Source organism: Perca flavescens, chromosome 12 (genome assembly GCF_004354835.1).
Source record: "Perca flavescens isolate YP-PL-M2 chromosome 12, PFLA_1.0, whole genome shotgun sequence".
Lineage (NCBI taxonomy): Eukaryota > Metazoa > Chordata > Actinopteri > Perciformes > Percidae > Perca > Perca flavescens.
This window is the reverse complement of record NC_041342.1, coordinates 12646419-12669138: the sequence shown is the minus strand read 5'-3', so window position 1 is coordinate 12669138 and position 22720 is coordinate 12646419. Positions and strand designations below refer to the sequence as shown.

Here is a 22720-nt window from a genome sequence, read left to right as displayed (position 1 = left end):
GTACTGTGAAATCACAAGAAGTGAGTTTGAGGCTGATCCGAATGCCTGTGGTCCTCAACGCACCCCAGAGACGTATGATGCGGCTGTTGCTGATCTCCAGGCTGAAAACATCCAAGGCGTCAGAGGAATAAAGGTAAACTCTATCTTTAATACCCTCGAGTCTTTTCACGTATCCCAGCCTGGTCTCCCACCTTGTTTAGGTCATGACCTCTTTGAAGGAGTCTTGTCATATGATCTAGCACTATACCTGAAGAACATTATAAAAAAAAAAAAATGGTTCTCATACTCACTCTTAAACAGGCGCATCAAACACTTTAAGTATAAAGGATCGGAAGCACTCACAAAGCCATGTGCTGTTAATCCTGACGGAGCCAAGTTATCAGGGCAAGCCATTCAAAACTGGAACCTTTTGAGATTGCTACCAGTTTTGATTGGTGACAAAGTGCAAAACAAGGACGATGAAGTATGGCAGTTAGCTCTCCAGCTAAAAGACATTGTGGATCTTATTTGTGCTCAGAACATTTCCTTGTCCCAAATAGCATATCTTGACATATTGATCCAAGAATATTTGGAGTTGAGAAAGATGTTGTTTCCTGAAATTCAACTAAAACCCAAGCACCACTATTTGCGCCATTATTCAGCACTGTTCTTGAAATTTGGTCCATTGATTAGGTTATGGACGCTTAGGTTTGAAAGTAAACACAGTTATTTTAAAAGATGTGCCAGACACTTGAAAAACTTCAAAAACATTTGTCAAACTTTGTCAGAGCGTCATCAGATGTATCAGGCATATCTTTTAGCAGGGCAAGAATGCAGTAAAGGACAGCTGTGCGTTTTATCCCAACCTCTACAGTAACACTATTAAACATGCAGTCAGGGAGTTAGCCTTTTCAGAAAGCAATACCACAGTTACCACAGACATTCAGTACAAGGGCACTGCATATAAAAAAGGACAGTTTCTTGTGTACAGAAATGATGAGTATATGGAGTTTGGTGAACTTCTACTCATCTTGATTAAGAATGAAACATCTGTGTATGTTTTGATGGATATCCACAAAGGCATCTTGCTCTCAGAATACCATCTGTATTCTGTGACAAAGGACAGTCTTGGGTTACAGTGTATCAACATTAATGACCTGCCTGATTTCTATCCTTTGGAATCATACATTCTTGATGGATACCAAGTCATTCCACTAAAACACAGTATTGTGGCAAAATAAAATCCAATTAAAGCTCACTTAGTTCTCACTGTAAATGGTTTTACATTAATATAAGTGTTACCTGATGCATGTCCCTGCTCTGTTAAGTGTATATACTGTATACTTTTTTTTCTGTTCTGTTTTGAAGGTGGCATTTCTTCTTCAGTGCTAATATGAGTGACTCAGAGCGAACCTTCCTAGATGTCGCCATCATGGAAGTCCTACCAGAACTTCCAGCAGTACACAAAAACATCCTGGAAGAGCACTTGCAATCCATTGGAGTCGAGACGTATGATGATCTACGCTTTGTAACAGAGGCTGATTTGATGACCGCATTAAGACCTGTACAAGCCAGAAAGCTTCTTTCTGTTTGGAAACAGAAATGTAAGTAAAAACAACATACAACACACAACTATTAAAAAGCACACATGGACATTGTGTAATATTGTACAGTGTGAATCATAATCTTATTTTTTTGTCATTTAAAGACCAAACTCCAGAGAACAGCTCACTATCGTCTGTGGAAACCTCAGCTACCCAATCGCTCTCATCGCTCTCTGTTTCACCCCGAAGTTCATCATCAACCTCCTCCAGCAGCCCAGGACTTGACACACAGTGGGACGACAACTTTGAAATTCCATGGAGTAAATTTCCTGAGGAAGTGATGCATTCTTTGGAGAGGGGAAAAAGGCCAGGCCCAAAACTAAGGAGGGAAATGGTCCGGATTGTTGTGACTGAGATGATGGAAAAATGCCCTCATGTAGGTAAAAAGCATTCAACTGATGTTGCAAAAAAAAATGGTGGCAAAATACCCCAATTCTCTGCAAGATGTAATAGAGGGTGATATTGTTGGAACAGGCTACTATTCCCTTGTCAAACAGTTGCATAACAGAATTGAAAATGTGAGACGCACTTCAACACCCAAAATAAGAAAAAGAAAACATCAGACTGATGTCTCAGACCACACAGATGAGATCCCATTAGAAGAGAGAGCAGCAATGCAGGACACTTATGGATGCATTAAATGGAATGTAAAATGTCTGCCCCTTGAAGAAACTCAAGAGAGCCAGCAGCAAAAGATGGGAAAACTCAAGGTGATGTTCCAACACTCTGATGCTAATCCAGAGGAGGTCAAATGTCTAATGAAGTCCACTTTCTACACACAGCGTCAACATGTCAACCAGGGCAAAAGTATCAAATGCCTTAGAGAGGAGTGGCCGTTTTGGTTTCATGATCTTGGCATGTCCGTACACTTCAAGGAACTCACTGGGATTGACCTCAAAGAGACATTCACACGAAATTTGGATTTGAAGGGAAAAAGGCTTCTCGACTACATGACCACAGTTTGTGTCAACAAGAGCAAGAAGTTCCTTCAGAATTATGCAAGGCTTCAGAGGATGCGAGGACCGCAGAGTGGCTGCTCAGATGATGTGATAGAGATGCTCCTGCTTCTGCTCAGCTACTTTGATGAGAAGGAGGAGTCCATGTTCTTCCATGTAGAAGATACATGTCTGGCAGAAGAGGTCCAACTGGAGCAAGTGCCTCTGACACCCACTGTTATTGTCTGTGGTAAGTCTGTTTCATATCTCTCTTTTTTTTTTTTTTTTTTTTGCCCTGTTTATAGAATTTGTCATGTGAGTGCAGTGCTTATTAATTTAACCTGTTAAATTTGTTTATAGGACAGTCCTGCTATTCCTCAACAAGGTACATGCTGAGTCTGGATCGGAACCTTACCAACACAAACATCTCCTCCTTCATTTCTGCATTGTGCCTTATGTTCGGGAGCTACTACTGTTTCAACATCCATTATCCATCTGAGCTGGCTTCAACTTCTTCAAAGGTGAGTAAACTTAAAATCTAAAAATGGCTTACTCATTTGTCAGACCTGGGACTCTAGGACCTGGAGGCAATATTTGTTATCCCACTATGGCCACGCCAAGACCCGCCCTTCAATAGCATTCACATACTACTATTGGCCAGGCGTCCATGCTTACATGTACAGGTCTTATCCCCTGACCAATCCCCTAACCTTAACCACTCAAGGTGAAATGCCTAACCCCAACCAATCGAGGTGCTTCGTAGGGCGGGTCTTGGCATGGCCATAGTGGGAGTCATAGTTTTGCAACCAGAGTCAGAGCCGGACTCAAAGTGTGTGTGTTTGTGTGTGTTTGTGGTTGTGTGTGGTTGTGTGTGGGTGGTTGTGTGTGGTTGTGTGTGTGTGGTTGTGTGTGTGTGGTTGTGTGTGGTTGTGTGTGTGTGTGTGTGGTTGTGTGTGTGTGTGGTTGTGTGTGTGTGTGTGTGTGTGTGGGGGTTGTGTGTGTGTGGGGGTTGTGTGTGTGTGTGGGGTTGTGTGTGTGTGTGTGTGTGGGGTTGTGTGTGTGTGTGGGGTTGTGTGTGTGTGTGGGGTTGTGTGTGTGTGTGTGTTTTAACTGATCAATTAATATGGTTTTATTCTACAGGTGTTTTTTCTCGATAAACCCAGAAAAAGGAACCAAAGTAGAGAATAAAAACTCCAAGCGTCGTCTCAACGTGAACCCTCGAGTCCTCACCCTGATACAGGAACTCTCCGATCACGAGTGGCGTTAAGCCTAAATATGGACTCTTTCTGTGGACTCTGACTGTTTGTTTGAGAAGAGGTACTGTTAGTTTTCACTCTGTTAAATCCACAATGTGTGTTATAGTAATTAAGGCACAATATGTAATTTTTGCAATTTTTGTAATTTCATCGCATAAAATTGCATAAATAACCTGCATATTCCATCGAATTTAAGAAAACGTGCCGCATAATAAAGGATTTTTGCCCTCAACAATCAAAATATTTTTGTTTTTCTGGAAGGACTGTAAAGTTTATAACCGAAAAATGTCCAGATTTAAAGAGGGTAATCTCAATTTGGTATTTCAGTCATAATTAAAAGAACAATTACATTTAACTTCTTTGTTTCTTGTATACGTTGACGAAAAAAATGCATCCAGTTGTCCAACTATTGACGATTGCTGTTAAATAAATGTTCCCAAAAGTGATGTTTTCCTCTTGTCTTTTCTCAAGATGTATTTTCGCATGTCTTGGTGTAGGCTTAGTAATCATTTTGGAGGTTTATAAGTAAATTATACATTATAACTTGATAATTAAAACGTAGAAATACAGCATATTGTGAATAGATTTTATGTATAATATACAGAACGGCTCCATTTAAAATGCAAAGTTTTACTGTTGTACCAGTTTAAATTAGTTTTTTGTATGATCTTTTCTTGTTAATTTGATCATTTATTGATGCACAATAAGCAATTATTACATGTAAAAAATACAGGAAATGGTTTATTTAAATACAACAGTTAGGTGAAATGAACACTTTTTTTTTGTAGACTTTACAGTTTTTTAATGTGATTCAGCCGTAATTTCGTTCACTGTAAATCAATTTACATATTTCGTCATTAAAGTTATCTACTGTGCTGCTGTATTTTTTACAGGAATTCCCTGGTAACCACAGCTGCCAGCGTTTTCCTGTAAAAACAACTGTTTTTTTTTTACAGTGTAGGTGTTTTATTAGCCTTCATACTCCTGGGCATCTGAGTGGGATTGCTGCCCAAAAGAACCGCACCAAGGTGCGAAACCAACCCTAGTGTGATTCAACCAAATAAATGAGCCAGGTGTTAAAGCCTGAGTCCGTTTTTGGTGGTCCACTTTTCGGTCCACTTGGATGACAGATGCCTGCAAAAACACCCTTAGTATAGCAGCCTGTGTCATGCAACAATTATTGTTCAGTGTAGAGCTACATTATCTGAACACTTAAACTGCTACAGTTATTCATGAAATGCTCTGCTGACTTACCAGAAGATGGAGCTGTTGACTTGTATTTTCCAGGATAGAAATTAACTAAAGATGTTGAGATGAAAAGGTGAATAGTGGTGTAGTCAAGTCAACCTTTGTCAAGTCCAAGACCAGCACTAGTCAAGGCCGAGTCAAAATGAGTAACAGAAAAATAGAATCCTCTTCAAGACCACTTAGATACTTGTTCATAATGTATGTGATGTAAGAGATACTATATCTTTTATTTTAAGATAATCATTTTGCATTATTTTTTGTAATGATCCAAATGCAAGTACAGTGTAACAACACAGTAGGATCAAACGAGGCTATAGACAGGTGTTATAGGTGTCACTAAAAACACAGGCGTCCCTAAAAAATACAAAGGTTCCCATTTTTGAAACTTATCACATGTCTTGAAGAATCCACGGTACAAAGTGCTCAGTGACATTGTGTCTGTGGCCAAAATCAAAGAAAGCTTCGCTGCTCGGCCCCTAATTATCATCAAGGGATTTATTAGAAATGTCCTCGGGTATGTAAGGTATATCAAATGTGGCCAACCGCACTCATCCCAGAGCTGAGAAATAAAGTACACCCAAAAGTAAGTGAAAGAGCAAGACACTCCAATGGAGTTATTCACTGAAAAAAACAGCTACCATGGAAACAATGGTTTTATGCACTTCATCAAAGGACCAAAAATGTAGTCTATTTAGCAAAATTGTAATAAGATGTATGTGGGTACACGTAACATACATAACAAGGATGAGAGCACAATAGTAGCATCAGACATAATGATGACATAATCTTTAAGAAGTGTGGATCAAACTGACAATCCAAAATCCACTATGACAACTAAAGATCAAGATGAAAGAGTAACATCAATATTGAACAGGCTGGCCTGTTTTGTAGCTCACTTGAACAAATCAAGCTAAAAGAGGTGAAGAAAACAGCAAACACTTATAAGATAGTAAAGTAAAATAGGTTAAACTATGCTAAGTTTTTTAAGCAAGAAGAGGTGTAACATTATAAATACGTGGCCTATAAACATACAAACTGTTAATTATTTAAATCTTCTAAATTAAAACATCTTTGATTTTGTGTCTCCAATCCCCACATAAGCATAATGCCAGAGTACACAGTGGCATGTTAACCTAGGACACAAACTAAATGAGCTGATCATTTCAGACAGATGTGTTGATGCTCTGAAACATCGAAGTTTTTAGAAATTGGTGGCTACAAAGGATACTACTATCCCTCAGTGTCAAAATATTACACATGTAGAGAGACAGCTCTTTCTCTCTACAAAGAGCTGGGGGGGGGGTAAAGTCCTTACATAACACATCACAATAAGAACTTTGCATTGTTTAGCTTTTCATAAACTCCAGGACAAGGCTGTTATGTTTAGATAACTCAGGCATGAAAACGGGTCAGGGGTGAAAAAGGTGAGAAGGATATTACCCCTCAAGGGGAGTCCGAGGGCATGCTCCCCCAGAAGAAAATTTTAAATATTTCATATTTTAAAGCATCAATCTGATGCATTTTGAGATGCATTTTTTGCCAACAGTGTAATATTTCAATATGCACTCATCAAGTTAATTTGACTGGCAAAAAGTCCTTCTGACATTACACAATAATAAAAATCATAATTTTTACTTCTTCCAACCATATGTCAAATTAAAAGTCAATGTGGATTTACATATTGCAATAATATAATCCTTCAATGAATCATTATGAAAACTAAACTTTACTACTTTGGCCAGGTCATTATCAAAAAAGCAAATTAGTACATTCATGATTTTGTCCATGTTGATATTAGCTGCTTTATTTAGGCTACATTTATTAAAAACGTTGCATTGTTTATCTTTTCATATAGCTAGATGTCTAAACTCTGGGACAAGGCCATTATGTTTAAATAACTGCCATGCTGACTCCAAACAGACCGCTTTGTCAAGGCAGTTTGGGCTTCAGATAGCTTTTACCCAGATAGCAATGAGTCGGCGGACCACCGGCAGTGCTCCAGAGGCAGTAGAAGCGTCAGAATGGCGTAATCGCAAACACGTTTGAATCATGTTCCTCTATGAACGTGCACACACGTATGAAATGAATTGACTCAAAAATAATATTTGCATGCAAGTTGGTTTTTTTTCTCCTCACGGCCGCACGCCGGAGATTTTAAACCCTGCAGTTTATTCTATAATATCCTTAAAGGATATAACACCACAAACACTTATTTTCTGAAGGGCTTATGGGAAAAAGAACTTAATGTTAATATAACAGATGATGACTGGAGTGATGCTTGCAAGAGTGCAAAAACCAGCCATAAATCTCCCTCTCAACGCCATAAATTCAACTCTAACTCATCTCCACTGTGCCCCAAGTGTAAAATAGAAACTGGCAGTCTTACACATTGTCTGTGGTATTGTCGAAAAGTGCAGCGGTTCTGGCAGGTCATTGGGCAGGAAATCAATAACATTCTATCTACTAATAGAAATAATAATCACTTATGTCTGTTACTTGGCATATCTGATTTGTCCATTACTTATAAATTTAGAAGAAAACTTCATCAAACATTTGTTTTCTGTGCCAGGAAGTGTATTCTCTTAAATTGGATAAAGGATAAAGTTCCATCCAAGGTTCAGTGGCAAAGGGTGACTCTTGAATATGTTGCTTTGGACTACCTGACGTGTAAACTACACAGCAAAGATGATATGCTTCGGAAAACATGGGAACCCTTTTTGTCATATGTTGGTTTAAATATCTTTACAATTCTTGCAAGAGGGTTTGTATCATAGCTGAGAACGCTCTGCCTTGGAAATAATGTCCCAGCATTTAATTAACATGTTTTTATCTCTGTGTACCTGTCTTTGACTATATGAATGTATTATGCTCGGCAATGTACACCTGGTTTATTTTACTTGTTTATTTTATTGGTATAAGAGGACTCCTCTTGCTTTATGAATTCAAATTTAAATGTATGTGTGAGCCAAATGTATGTTTGTGTTGTATGTAGGTTGTTTGTTTCTGTCATATTTGAAAATTTTATAAAAAAAAAAAAAAAAAAAAAAGAGAAAGGCAGAGAAAAGCCAGAAAATGTGTTTTTGGCTCATGTGGATGAAAGACCTCAAATCCCAGAATGCACTTGCTTCGCTGCTTTAGCATCTACTCCTAAGCCAGGCGTGGCTTAGGAGTTTACAGACAGACAGTGAGACAGTCAACTCAACTCAAGTGGGTTTTATTGTCATTTCAACCATATACATGAAACATTTCACCGTGGCTCAAGTTATTACACAATTAAAATATATAAAAATAACATTACATAAAAACGATGTACAAAACAGGCTACATTTAGCGCACACACATTATAGGCTCCTAAAGTTCAGCTAACACATAGCTACTAGCATTAGCGCTTGGTGGGCTGTAAACACAGAGTATAAACACAGCCGTAAATTTGCGTGGAATGTAGAATGGTCGGCATTTAACAGTCAAACTCCACCAGCAGTTAGTTGGATACAAGCACCCCATCTCTGCACCAGTCCGTCTTAACACAGCTCACCTCCACTAGTCTTACCCGGCGACAGAGCAGCAGGCCTGGTAGCTGGATAGTCGGGTACGCCCTTTGTTCAACAACAAAAAAACACAGCAGTCTCTGAACTTGCATTGGGAGTTTTGTTGAAGTTGGATTGTAGTCCACTTTGTTGCAAGCAGGATTGATGGATCAGGTGGCCGGCTAGCGTTAGCTTTTCACCGGCACACTTGTTCAACGTTCCATGCTGATGATGTCCCTTTACCGGCCAGAGGCATCGAGCAAAACCGCTGGTCTCCATAGCAGGCGGGAGAAGCTGTGTCGAGTGTTCCGTCTGTAATAAAGTGTCCTGCATATTCTCCGATCTGTACCACGTTCGCGGTAGTTTGAATGCACATAATTGTTCTAAAATTTTCTTCGGGATGAATGAATGAATGAATGAATGAATCTATCTATCTATCTATCTATCTATCTATCTATCTATCTATCTATCAGTTTTCTGCTGAGAAGCCTGTAGCGAAGATTCAAGATGGCTGACACTTGTTTTGGTTCGGGAATCTTCGGAGAAAGACAACAGTCCAACCCCCTATAGGCTGGTTGAAAACATGCGGAAGTAGCTCCTACTACTGGCTGTAGTCCAATGGACTACAGCTCCTACTACTGGCTGTAGTCCATTGGACTACAGCCAGTAGTAGGAGCTACTTCCGCAAGTTTTCAAGAATCAAACCTCTCTGATCTGAACCATCCTTCCGACTTTTTTCACACAGTTGTGTCTGGCCAGAGGTTTTATCTGTAAGTTCTGCAGAGAAAGAGACATCTTTCCTTTTCAGAGTGACACATGTTAGCGCTGTCCAGGTAAGCACTGACACATTGTTGTTACTGTTAAAGTAAAGGACAGGGTTCCCCCCTAGAAAGGTTATTTAGCACGGTGGCTAGTGCTTTTTTTTTCCAGTAATGGCCCAGCTGGGGACAGACACAGACTGCAGCTTTAATGACCAGCCCAATAGTTTGTGATAACGAGACAGACTGATTTGCGAAATTGAGAATTTAAAAACGCTATAAAACAGATTCCATAGAGCCCTATATTAAGTCAGTGCTAAAAAGGTAACTGGGGATTAGGGTTAGGTGTTGTAAGAAATAAAAATAATCAGTCAAGCTGGCTATGCTTTATAAGGATACAAATTATAGTTGAATAGTATTGTTTGTTTAGTGTTTTTAGTGGAAGAGCACTGTGACAGCTTAGTCATGCAAAATGAGAAAAGGATACTGTTGTACGTGCAAAAAAGCTGCACTGTATGACGGTGAAAGCAACAAGAGTGCAGCAACGAAGTTAATATCAGTTTGATAGCAGTTTGACCATGAAAGTAAGTTACTTCTCAATCGGTGACGGACAACAGTGGTGCATTGTTCTCTCTGACCATCAGCATAGTTAAAGTCTGCCCAACAACTGATAAAGAGGGCGTGTGCCAAAAGACTGGGACCAGTCTGTGCACCGACCAGGGGACGCCAAGTCTAAACCACGGTACTCCTCCAACTTTTAATAACCAAATCAAAATAAGCACAAGTAACACAAATTTCCAAACCTTTAAACTTTTTTTTACCAGGCTCTGCAGGCAGAACTAGAACAAGGTAATGTAGCTGCTGTTTGGCACTTTTACTAAGGTAAACATGCTTTCAATCACAAAGGTGGATCACTTATTGGGTTCAATCGCCGTGGTAACTTATGCTGGACGCCTAACCTGGTCGGGAGCAGGTTAAGTTGGAGATCAGAGATCAACTGGTGTAAAAGCACGCCTACTGATCAATCAATACTCCACTGATAACGGCTTCACCGTTCGTAGAAGATCAGGGGGAGCCTGGTGCGCGGAGAGAGAGAGGGGGAGATAGAAAAAGAGGGGTGTGCTCATACAAAAAACATTTAGTGACCGACAGCCCCGTTAACATTCCCTGATGGGTATATTTGCCGTGTGTAATGCGCACAGCGGTTTGAAGTGTATTAATCTGACCATAAGTGTAATTATGGTCAGATCTTGTGCCTGACTGATGGGGAAGTGATATTGATAGCCAAGAGTTGTGCGCATCTACAGCGTCGGCTATTTTTTTTTGCCAGCTGTCCTCCTGTTTTAGGAAGCAGCGACTGTATTGCGTTTTGCCTGTAAAACTGTGTCTGTGTTCTTCGTATTTATGTAGAATTATATTTTGCTCTTCTTATGTAAAATATGTGGCTATTGGTCATTTTGTGCAAACATCACCTCTTTTATGTGAACTCGCGCCGCTGGATTGGGAAACCCTGGGTTGATTGAAGTAGTTAATCACCGTCATGACACAGTTTATGCGGGACCGCGGTGGTTAGGTTAGGTGAAGCCGGGTAACTGAAAGAAATCCAGGGCATGTTGATCTGGCCTCTGGCGTGTTCCTCCTCATCTGTGTCTGCATTGCCGACAGCTGATTCTGACATTGCCATTTTTGTTTTGCTGCGACTGTAAGCTAACCCATCCCTCCGCTGAGTTTGAGTATGGTGACGAGACGAGACTGCACAACTACGTTTGATTGGTGAAACAGTCACGTGGTAGAGCCTTTAGCGGAAGTCTCTCTCTCTCTCTGTCAACATAAAACATTAAAATGAGGCGTACGAGGGGGATAAAAACAATGACGCGTAGAATACCAAAGAGGTAAAAAGAAAAGTAACGAGCTCATTGTAGCCTAATGTAGTGGAGTAAGAGTACAGTTTCTTCTTCACAAATCTACTCAAGTAAAAGTGGAAATGGAAATGGAAATGGAAATTGATTTATTTGAAACAGGGACAATGCACAAATAAACATTAAACTTGTTAAACAAGAGAATATGTCTTGGGCCAGGTTATAGCAACAATTGCTAATTTCCACCTGTAGTCCCTGGGCAGGTATGACAAATTTTAAAACAAAACAATTTACAATTTTAAATAGAAATATTACAAAACTATATATAAATGACATGATGTGCATAGTAATTAAGAACAAACTGTTCAGTAGAAACAGGGGCGCCATCAGCCCACTCACTCTCTCTTTCTCTCCCCTCCCAGCACGCACACTGTAAAAACTTCTGGAGCAGCTTAGGCACATTAGAGTACATTCTACTCCAGATATTCATTCATACAAGGATACACACACACACACACACACACACGCACATTCACATTCACACTCACATACACACACACACCCACATAAATACAGTATCCTATATATGTGAACAAACTTGTTTACTCAACAACCAACTCTTTGTTAGGCATGAGAAGGTGTGAGAATTTGTACATAAAATATGTTGCGTGGGGAGGTCATTCCACTGCCTCATTGCAACACAAGAGAAAGAGGAACTCCCAAATTGGGTTTTACGTTGTGGGATGCTACACTCCCCCCTTGTAACGCTTCGAGTTGTTCGCACTGTTATTTCGGAGCAGAGTGTTACAAACCTTTTCAGAGGGGGAGCAGTAGCACTGTATATGATTTTATGTAATAAAGACACATTTGAGTGTTTTATTAAATTATCAAAACTAAGTAGATCATATTTGACAAGTATATGACAATGATGATACTGACGAGTTTTTTTTGTCATGAATCTTGAGGCAGTTTTTATACAAAGATTCCAAGGGTTTTATGACTGTTTTACAGGCCTGAGACCAGGATGTAATGCAGTATAAAAAGTGGGGAATGATCATTGCATTTAAGTATGTACTTGATGCTTCAGTGGTGAGAGAGTTTCTTATGTATCTAAAATTAACTAAATTGAATTTCAGTTTGTTGCACAAATTTTTAACATGACCTTTAAAACTGAGTGTTGAATCTAGAGTTACCCCTAGGTATTTAAATCTCTCCACGTGTTTTATATATTGGCCGTTTACTAAAATTTCAGGATAAGTTTTAAGTTTAGATCGATTTGTGAAGAACATGGTTACAGTTTTTTCAACATTTAATGTAAGACACGAATGATGTAACCAGTCACTAACCTTGCTCATGACGCTTGATAATTTCTTTGCTACGTCTATTGCACTTCTCCCATGGGTATATAAAACGGTGTCATCAGCATACATAACAATATTTATGCCCTTGCAAACCAAAGGCAGGTCATTAATATATAAACAAAAGAGCAGTGGCCCTAAAATTGACCCCTGTGGAACTCCCACAGTGGATGCAAGAAATGTAGACAATGTTCCATTTACTTGCACACATTGTTTTCGATTTATCAAGTATGATTTTATCCAATTTTGGACATTTATGGAGATATCATATTTGGCCAGTTTGTGTATCAGTACCTCATGGTTAACTGTATCAAAGGCTTTATAAAATCTAAGAAGACTGCTCCCACCACTCCTCCTTGATCTAAGCTAGTTTTAATTTCTTCAAGGAAGTAGCAGCATGCAGTTTCAGTGGAATGTTTTTTTTCTGAAACCAAATTGCATAGGATGAAAAAAGGACTTTGAGTCCAGATGTGCTATTAGTTGTTCTGCCACAACTTTTTCAATAACCTTTGATGCAGCTGGGAGAATACTGATGGGTCGATAATTAGAGACCACTTGAGTATCTCCAGATTTATGCACAGGGGTTACAATGGCAGGCTTGAGCACACTAGGAAAGACGTTTTCATTAAAAGACTTATTTATAATCATGGCTAGAGGTATCGTAATAGATGTCTTGTGTTGTTTTAAAAAAGCAGTATCACAACCATATACATCTTTAGCTTTGCTGTTATTTAAAAATGAGATTACATTTTCCACTTTCTCTGTGTTAATAAGGGAAAACTTGAAAGCAGAATCATCATAGGTAAAAGCTTGTGTGAGTTGAGTTTTAGGAAAACTTAAACTCAATTTTTGTACTGAATTTATGAAATACTCATTAAAACATTCCCCAATAATCTGGTCATCACCCTGGATACAGCCATCCACCATAAGTTTTAAATGTTTATTTGCTGATTTTTCCCGTCCAAGTATCTTGTCAATGCTCTTCCATAACTTTTTGGGGTTTCCTTTTGCCTCATTAATAACATTAAGGAAGAAATTTGCTCTAGCCTTTCTAAGTTGTTGTGTGACAATGTTTCTTAAACTTTTAAAAATCAGATGATCAGTATTTAATTTTGATTTTAAAAACTTTTTCAAAGAAGCATCCCTTTTTTTCATTAATTCCCAGAGTTTTGTGTTGAACCAGGGTAGATTATATTTTTTATTTGTTTTCCTGCCCCTTTTTTTGGTGTATTTTAATATAATGTCTTTAACAGTTGACATTAAATCAGCACAGGCTGGCTCACAGGGCATGCTACCAATGGTGTTATGCCAATTTACTTGCTTTATTTCATTTTCAATGAAGGCCATGTCCTTTGGAGCGATAAAAGGCATGGATTTCCCCTTCATTGAGTTCTGATTGTTAAAGCGAGTTTTTGACAATTTTCTGGAAGCCAGAGTAAGATTATGATCTGATAACCCAGTAATGAGGTTATAAATCTTTATAATTCTATCTGGTTTATTTGTAAAAATTAAGTCTAAAAGCGTTTGGGAAGACTTTGTTATTCTTGTGGGTTTATGGATTATCTGCGTCATCTGACAAGTTTTGGCAATATCTTTAAGCTTTTTCCTACGTGTTTTGTCTTGCCAGTTTAAGTTGAAATCACCCATAAGAATAACTTCCATTTTTCCATGTTGTTTAAGTATAACATTTAGACAATCATAAAACTCATTTGTGGCAGTAGGGGGGCGGTAGACTGCAAAGACAGCAAAATTCATTTGGGGAGATAGTGTAAGGTTTACCCCCACGCATTCCAAGTTATTTTCTGGAAGGACTATTTGCTGACTTTGAATGCTGTTTTTCACATATATCAGGACTCCACCCCCTTTCCCTTTCCTTCTGTCCCGTCTGTAAACATTATACCCTGGGATTTTAAAAACAGATAAAGGGGTTGTTTGGGTTAACCAAGTCTCTGTGAGGCATAAGTAATCGATGTTTGAATCAGTCAGTAAATGTTCAAGTTGTTCAGTCTTTGAGATAATGCTACGTATATTCAGGTGTCCACCAAAAATACCTTTTGGCTTCGTTTTTGCGTCCCACAACACGCTTGCATGATTTACAGTCTGAAACAGTTTCATCTGCTGCTGTTTGAGGCTTGATGTAGTTTGTGTGGGAATTGGAGGAATATTACCTCGAGTTCCTACGCCGGTAAAAGCAGCACACTTCGCCGGTCTAACGATGTCAGGATTAGTTGTTTGGCAAATGTCCAAAGGCATTGGTCCAGGACTTGGCTCGGCTCCGCGAACACCGCCACCGCCTGGGCCACCCACATCCGCGGGTGCTGCTCCCGACACCGCAGGACGTCCACCCGGCGAACCACGGCGAAGCCTCGGACCGTCCAGACCCAAGCGCCGCACAGAAGCACCACCAAGCCCAGGGCCGACAGCGGCAGCCGCTGACACACTCCCCGCGGACGCGAGCCGCCGTCCCGCCGACGAGCCACGCCGAAGATCCAGCCCGCCATCCGCGCAAGAGCCAACCCCACTGGTCCATCTCAGCTCGACGCAGGGATTCACCCGATCCACCGCCGGATTCCTGCGGACACTGCCCGAGAGCACCACCGCCAGAGATGCACCGGCGCCACAGGTAGGCGCATCAGGAAGGTTTGCTCTGTCTGTTGTTTGGCCAGCTGGACCAGGGCACTGGTGGATGTCGCCCGACAAAAGTAGGCAGAGGCATATTATCATGGCATTCTTTGTTGATTTTTTACAAGGAGTTTCTTTGCGTTTTCTTCTTTGATGGTAGTGATTTGAAATTGCAAGCGTAACAGCCAAGGTGTACTCTCCATACCCAAAAACGCCTTTGATCTTATTTGTTTGCACTTGCCAATACGCCTCCTTGTCAAGCCAGTTGTTTAAGATGTTATTACAAGTTGTGTCCTTACAAGTTGTCTCCTTAGTAGGCCTATAAAAATTTTCTACCGGCAGTGTGGACTTTACAAAAAGTGTGTAAAGTAGCAGAGCAACCAACACGCCTGCGTTGCCTACCGCCATTTTTGGTGTTGCAAAAAGTAAAAAGTATAGAGATTTAAAACTACTCCTAGAAGTATAATTTTTTCAAAAACTTACTCAAGTAAATGTAACCGAGTAAATGTAACTCGTTACTACCCATCTCTGGCTGTTGGTAAATTGAATGAAATCTTAAGAGTATAAAAGAAAACTAAACAGTAAAACAAAATTGCAAAATAAGAACTGTTAACAGAGTGAAAAGAAAGCCTGTAAAAAGATCCTGGTCCACTGTGACCGGGGAGTCGGGTAACAAAATTAGATCTAAATTAGCTTGTTAAAAGCTCCTGGTCTGCCGTGACTGGGGAATTGGGCAACAAAAATTAAATCTAAATTAGACCTGTAAAAAGCTCTTGGTTCGTTGAGACCGGAGAGTTGGGCAAAGCTAAAATCAAAGAGGTAAACCTTTGAAGGTTCAACGAGACCTATAAATTGGCTAATAAGAGACTTGTAAAAAGCTTTTGATCAACGGAAAGTTGAGTACATTGGATGAAATAAAACCGTAAAAAGCTCTTTGTTAGAAAAATCGAAGAGTTGGTTTAATTTGACTTAATTAGATTAATTGCAGTCGGTTGGTAGATACTGTAAAAAGCCAATGGTTGTGAATTCAATGCAATGACAGAAAAGGTTTTACATTTCGATACAGAGGCAGATTCTTAAGTATATTGTGAAGAGAATAAAATTACCAGAGCGCTGTTGGGGACTGTATCATAGCATAAAGAAGTGAAAGATTGTGCATACTGAAATGGAAGAACTGAAGGCAGCACGGTGGCTCAGTGGTTAGCACTTCTCATGTTCTCCCCGTGCTTGCGTGGGTTTCCTCCGGGTGCTCCGGTTTCTTCCCACCATAAAGACATGCATGCAACTAGTACTACAGTTGAAAATTAGCTGACTGGCTAACACTGGCGCATTTATAGAAATGTTGATTAATGTGCATTGTCCTAATATAAATAAATCTTCTTTTTAGTTGGTGAAACTGGGGATTAAAGCACCGGGGGGGCAGCAGAAACAATGGGTTGAGACAGGGAAAAAGATACTCTGTAAGTGGAAAAAGGAAGGACTGTTTGCAGACCTAGGGAGAGATGAGTGTATTGAGAACTTTGAATATCAGAGCAGAGAGTCAGGCACGAGTGGCAGACAGAAAGAAAAAGGAAGTAGTAGTTCTGGATCTGGACATCCCCCAACACAACGACCTGGCCAATCTGGTGAAATGCACAGCTGACCTGACTGACATAGACAGACTACTGGCCACTGTTCCTGTTGCCCTATGGACAAGTGGTCCGCATGTGTGGGGCTGGTAGATACCTCGCCCATTCTTATCACATTGAAAGAACCCAGTGAGGTCATCTGGAAACCACAATACAGACTCTCCCAAAAGCAAACTGATGGCATCTCTCCTACTATCACTGGGCTCTTTGACTCTGGAGTTCTAGTCCCCACCTGTAGTGACTGGAACACACCTCTGTTTCCTGTGACAGAAGGACCTGGAAAAGGATGGAGAATGGTGCAGGACATCAGACTCATCAACCAAGCCATGGTGCCAGATGTTCGGCCTGCTTCAGACCCATACTTGGCTCTACAGAACATACATCATTCTCAGTTTTTTCACTGTCATTGACCTGGCCAATGCCTTCTTCTGCATCCCACTCCACCATGACTCAACTCACATTTTCTTTCACCTTCTGTGGCACCCAATACACCTACACCAGAATGCCCCAAGGCTACAGAGACTCTCCTGGCATTTTCAATGACTTACTCAGAACACCTAACCCAACCCTCTCTGCCAGAAAATGTCATCCTGCTCCAATATGTGGATGACAGTCTCCTTTTTTGCACCCTCTGCTGAGCTCTGCCTGCAAGCTACAGGAACCATCCTGTAATTTCTTGCATCCAAAGGTTATAAGGTCAAGAAGGGAAAAGTCCAGTGTTGCAGGGGGAAGGTTGCCTTCCTGGGAAGAGAAGTCTCTGCCACAGGTCAAACCCTATCCAGCCAACATCGAGAATCCATTCCCCAGTATCCTCGTCCAGAAACGGTACAGGACATGTCTTTCCTGGGTTTGACGGGGTACAGCAGAAACTATAACCAAACCATGATTACACCCTCCTCATCCAACCACTCAGAGACCTCATGGCTGAAGCTGGAAACCGAAACAAAATGCTCTACTCCAATGGTCTCCTGAAGCTGAAACTGCCTTCTCCCTTACTAAGGAAGCACTCTCCCAGGCCACCATATTGGCTGCACCTGACTACACCATTCCATTTCATCTTGATGTTTCTGTCAAGAACGGACATGTTCATGCCACTCTTTTTCCAGAAAAAAGGGGGAGACAGGTTAGTGCTAACCTACCACAGCTCAAAATTGGACACTATTGAACAAGGACAAACATCCTGTGCTCAACATCTGGATCGAAAGCTGTCCAAAAAACTACCCACCTGGTCATACATCCCCCATTGCAGATCCACACGGACCACGGAGTGAACGCATTCCTGCAAAGCAATGCATTCACGTTCAGTACTGAACGAAAACTGAAAATACAGAAGGAGCTGAGACAACCCCACATCATTTTTGTAACCTCAGCCATCAATTTGGCAGACAAAATGGGACACGGAAAACCCCACAGCTGTGAAGAAGTGGCAGCACAAGAACTGAAACTCAGGTCAGACCTGAAAAACAAAACTCTGCCAGATGCACAACATTGGCTATACACAGATGGATGCTGCTACAAAGTGGACTCAGTAATAATACCACAACCTGCATCGGCACAAATGGCTGAAATATTGGCACTCACAAAAGCACTGTAGTGGTCAAAAGGGAAAAGGGTCAATATCTACACAGACTCAGCATACGCACATGGAGCGGTGCATATAGCTGGACCACAATGGCAGAAGAGGAATTTCCTGACCACCAGCAAGACTCCTATCAAGCACAAGGATCAACTGGTAACCCTACTGGAAGCAGTAAAAGCGCCAGCAGCAGTGGCAATAATGAAGTGCAAAGGACATGACAAAGCAGACACAAGGGTGGCAAAAGGAAATGAAGCAGCAGACTTGGAGGGTACACTCCCAGACAAATGACACTGCAACCAGAGGGAGGACCAACAGAACTAACCACAGAAAACCTAAAAGACATCCAAGAAGAGGCCGGACCATATGATATGAGGTCACACACTGGACACATAGTGGCTCCGGCAAAGCTATGTCGACTATTGTTCCGAACCATGCACGGCCCCACCCGTGAGGGAACCAGAAGAACCCTGACAAACATGAAAGAACTATGGTGGAACCCATGGATGTCAGACATCACCAACTGTGTGGAAGAATGTGACACATGCAACAAACACAATAACTAGAAACCATTCAAGGCACCAGCAGGAAAATTCCCTGTGCCTACAGCCCCCTTTCAAGACATAACCATAGATTTCACAGATATGGGGCCAGAGAACAGAGTAGGGGGAAAAAATATATCTTCTTGTAATGGTAGACAGATTCACAAAATGGGATGAAGCAATACCAAGTAAAGATGAAACAGCACAGACAGTTGTAAAATGGCTGAAAAATGAACTAGTACCCAGATATGGCGTACCACGCACAATCAGATCAGACAATGGATCTCATTTTGCTAACAAACATCTACAGAAAGTAGAGGAGGCATTAGGGATCATACACAGATATGGGTCAGTTTATCATCCACAATCAGGGATTAGTGGAGAGGTCCAACTAGACACTGAAAAGAAAAATCGCCAAAGCGTGTGAAGGTACAAAACTAACATGGGTAGAAGCACTGCCGTTAGCTCTTAAGTCTATGCGCAGTTCCCCAGGATCCGACACACACTTATCTCCTCATGAGTTACTGACTGGAAGAAAAATGCCAGGGCCACCCAGGGATGGAGGTCATATGCCATCCCTGGATGTGTGTAAACAAGAATATGATGACTACATGAAGGCATTGACCAATGGAGGAACTGTAAGGTGATGGGAATGGTTCAGGTGGAGTGAAGGTGTGGTGAGCAAACATAGGCTCGGTCAGAAGACATCAGGTGAAATGGAGTGAGGAATGAAGCAGGGAGAAGGTAGGGTTTGATGCAGCACCAGTGGTATTTTATTGTATCATTCAGAGTGCCTTGAATTCATTGCATTGTCTTTGTGCTGCAGAAAGGGATAACAAAAACATAATACAATTAATGAAAGTGGTCAATTAACACATACTGCAAACAAACAAATGCATAGGCTTTCCAGATAGTACAACAAACAATATATCCACATTGCTTATGGCACATGGCTGGCAAACAAGGGAATTCAGTTAGCAATGCACATGTTAGCATAGCAAATATAACTCATGGCATAAAACACAGACAAATGATAACTTGACTCACGTTAACTCATGAAGACTCACACAGGTTACATTGGAGTGCCGGCAGAGTGAGCAAAGGTATACTTGAAACAGTAAAATGGAGTCGAAAGGGACTGGGATGGCAAGAGTCTTTTCATAGCCGCCCCGAAATTGTGATCAATTCCTTCTGGGAAAAAGACTCACTCTTTTGCCAGCTCAGGAAGCACCATCAAACGTGACACTGGTCACTCCGGGAGCGCAGTGCTCTAGTGGGACAATAAGGTACTATGAGCTCTTCTAAGTATGATGGTGCTTGACCATTTAGAGCTTTGTAAGTCAGGAGAAGGATTTTAAATTCGATCCTAGATTTCACTGGAAGCCAATGCAGAGAAGCTAATACAGGAGAAATATGATCTCTTCTCTTAGTTCTTGTCAGAACACGTGCTGCAGCATTCTGGATCAGCTGAGAGTCTTAAGGGACTTACAGTGGGGGAAATAAGTATTTGACCCCTTGCTGATTTTGCAGGTTTGCCCACTTACAAAGAATGCAAAAATCTACAATTTTAATCATATGTACATTCTAACAGTGAAAGACAGAATCCCAAGGAAAATTCCAGAAAATTACATCATATGAATTTATTAAAATTGATAACCATCTGATGAGGAAAAACAAGTATTTGACCCCCTGGACAAACAGCATGTTAATATTTTGTAGAAAAGCCATTATTGGCCAGCACAGATGTCAAACGGGTTTTATAGTTGGTGACAAGGTTTGTGCACATTTCGGCAGGGATGTTGGCCCACTCCTCCCTGCAGACAGCCTCCAAATCATTCAGGTTCCGAGGTTGTCGCCTGGCAACTCGAATTTTAAGCTCCCTCCAAAGATTTTCAATCGGATTCAGGTCTGGAGACTGGCTAGGCCACTCCAGAACCTTGATGTGCTTCTTCTTCAGCCACTCTTTTGTTGCTTTGGCGGTGTGCTTAGGGTCGTTGTCGTGCTGAAACACCCATCCTCGACCCATCTTCAGCTCTCTCACTGAGGGAAGGAGATGTCGGTCCAGAATTCCACGATACATGGCCCCGTCCATCCTCCCCTCAATACGATGGAGTTGTCCCTTCCCCTTGGCTGAAAAGCACCCCCAAAGCATGATGTTGCCACCACCATGCTTGACGGTGGGGATGGTGTTCTTTGGGTTGTACTCGGTGTTCTTTGCCCTCCAAACACGACGAGTGGAGTTGAGGCCAAAAAGTTCTATTTTGGTCTCATCTGACCACATCACCTTCTTCCAGGCCTCTTCTGAGTCGTCCACGTGGTGAATGGCGAACTTCATGCGGGCCTGTACATGTTTCTTCTTGAGCAGGGGGACCTTGCGTGCGCTGCAGGATTTCAATCCATGACGGCGTAGTGTGTTACCAACCGTTTCTTTTGTAACTGTGGTCCCAGCTGCCTTCAGTTGATTCATCAGTTCCCCCCTTGTGGTTTTGGGATGATTCCTCACCGTTCGCATGATCAGGGACACCCCACGAGGCAAGATCTTGTGTGGAGGCCCAGACCGAGGGAGGTTGGCGGTGGTGTGGTGCTTCTTCCATTTCCTGATAACTGCACCGACAGTTGATCTTTTCTCTCCAAGTTGCTTTCCGATTCTCTTGTAGCCCATCCCAGCCTTGTGCAGATCAACAATCTTGTCCCTGATGTCCGTAGAAAGCTCTTTGGTCTTGCCCATGGTGGTGATGTTGGATGCTGGTTGTTTGGGTGTTGACAGGTGTCTTTTATACAGGTAACGAGGTGAGGCAGGTGTATTTGATGTAGATAATTGGTTCGGATTGGGGCTGTGTCTTAAAGAAAGACTAACTGGCTTGTAGGAGCCAGAATACTTGCTGTTTGTCCAGGGGGTCAAATACTTGTTTTTCCTCATCAGATGGTTATCAATTTTAATAAATTCATATGATGTGATTTTCTGGAATTTTCTTTGGGATTCTGTCTTTCACTGTTAGAATGTACATATGATTACAATTGTAGATTTTTGCATTCTTTGTAAGTGGGCAAACCTGCAAAATCAGCAAGGGGTCAAATACTTATTTCCCCCACTGTATTTGGGCAACCTGGTAATAAGGAATTGCAGTAATCTAGTCTAGAAGTAACGAATGCATGGACTAGTTTTTCAGTATCGTTTTGAGACAGGATATTCCTAATTTTGGCAATGTTACGAAGATGGAAAAAGGCTATTCTTGAGGTTTGTTTTAAGTGGGCGTTGAAGGATATATCCTGATCAAAAATAACTCCTAGATTTCTGACAGCAGTGCTGGAGGCCAGGGTAATACCATCCAGAGTAACTTTATCTTTCGAAAACGAAGTTCGGCGGTGCGTTGGTCCTATCACAATAACGGCAGTTTTGTCTGAGTTTAACATCAGGAAATTGTGGGTCATCCAGGATTTTATATCCTCAATACACGTTTGAAGTCTTGCTAACTGACCACTTTCATCTGGCTTAATTGACAGATATAATTGGGTATTGTCTGCGTAACAGTGATAGTTAATTGAGTGTTTCCTAATAATATTACCTAGAGGAAGCATATATAAGGAAAATAGAATTGGTCCAAGCACTGAGCCTTGAGGAACGCCATGGCTAACTTTAGCGTGCTTGGAGGGTTTATCATTAACATTAACAAATTGGGATCGTTCAGAGAAATAGGACTTAAACCAGCTTAGTGCGATTCCTTTAATGCCAACTAAGTGTTCCAGTCTCTGTGACAGGATGGTATGGTCAATAGTGTCAAATGCAGCACTAAGATCTAGTAAAACAAGAATGGAGACAAATCCTTT

The 22720-nt window shown here is 41.2% G+C and overlaps 1 protein-coding gene and 1 pseudogene across 1 annotated transcript; both read left to right on the top strand.

The window, feature by feature from the left end:
- The first annotated feature begins 1384 nt into the window (after positions 1 to 1384).
- Positions 1385 to 4220, top strand: LOC114565768 (uncharacterized). The gene is made up of 4 exons (XM_028594002.1): positions 1385 to 1583; positions 1688 to 2768; positions 2879 to 3039; positions 3659 to 4220. Exons 2-4 carry the CDS (start codon positions 1982 to 1984, stop codon positions 3704 to 3706), a joined length of 996 nt encoding a protein of 331 aa, XP_028449803.1. The 5' UTR covers positions 1385 to 1583; positions 1688 to 1981; the 3' UTR covers positions 3707 to 4220.
- Positions 4221 to 16648: 12428 nt separating this feature from the next.
- Positions 16649 to 19539, top strand: LOC114565933 (uncharacterized; annotated as a pseudogene).
- The last annotated feature ends 3181 nt before the right edge of the window (positions 19540 to 22720 follow it).

Excerpts from the sequence above, each read along its gene's own strand:
- LOC114565768 (XM_028594002.1), top strand. The coding sequence starts at position 1,982 with ATGTTGCAAAAAAAAATGGTGGCAAAATACCCCAATTCTCTGCAAGAT. Across the intron at positions 2,769-2,878 it reads ACCCACTGTTATTGTCTGTG|GACAGTCCTGCTATTCCTCA; the intron begins GTAAGTCTGTTT and ends ATTTGTTTATAG. Across the intron at positions 3,040-3,658 it reads TGGCTTCAACTTCTTCAAAG|GTGTTTTTTCTCGATAAACC; the intron begins GTGAGTAAACTT and ends TTTATTCTACAG.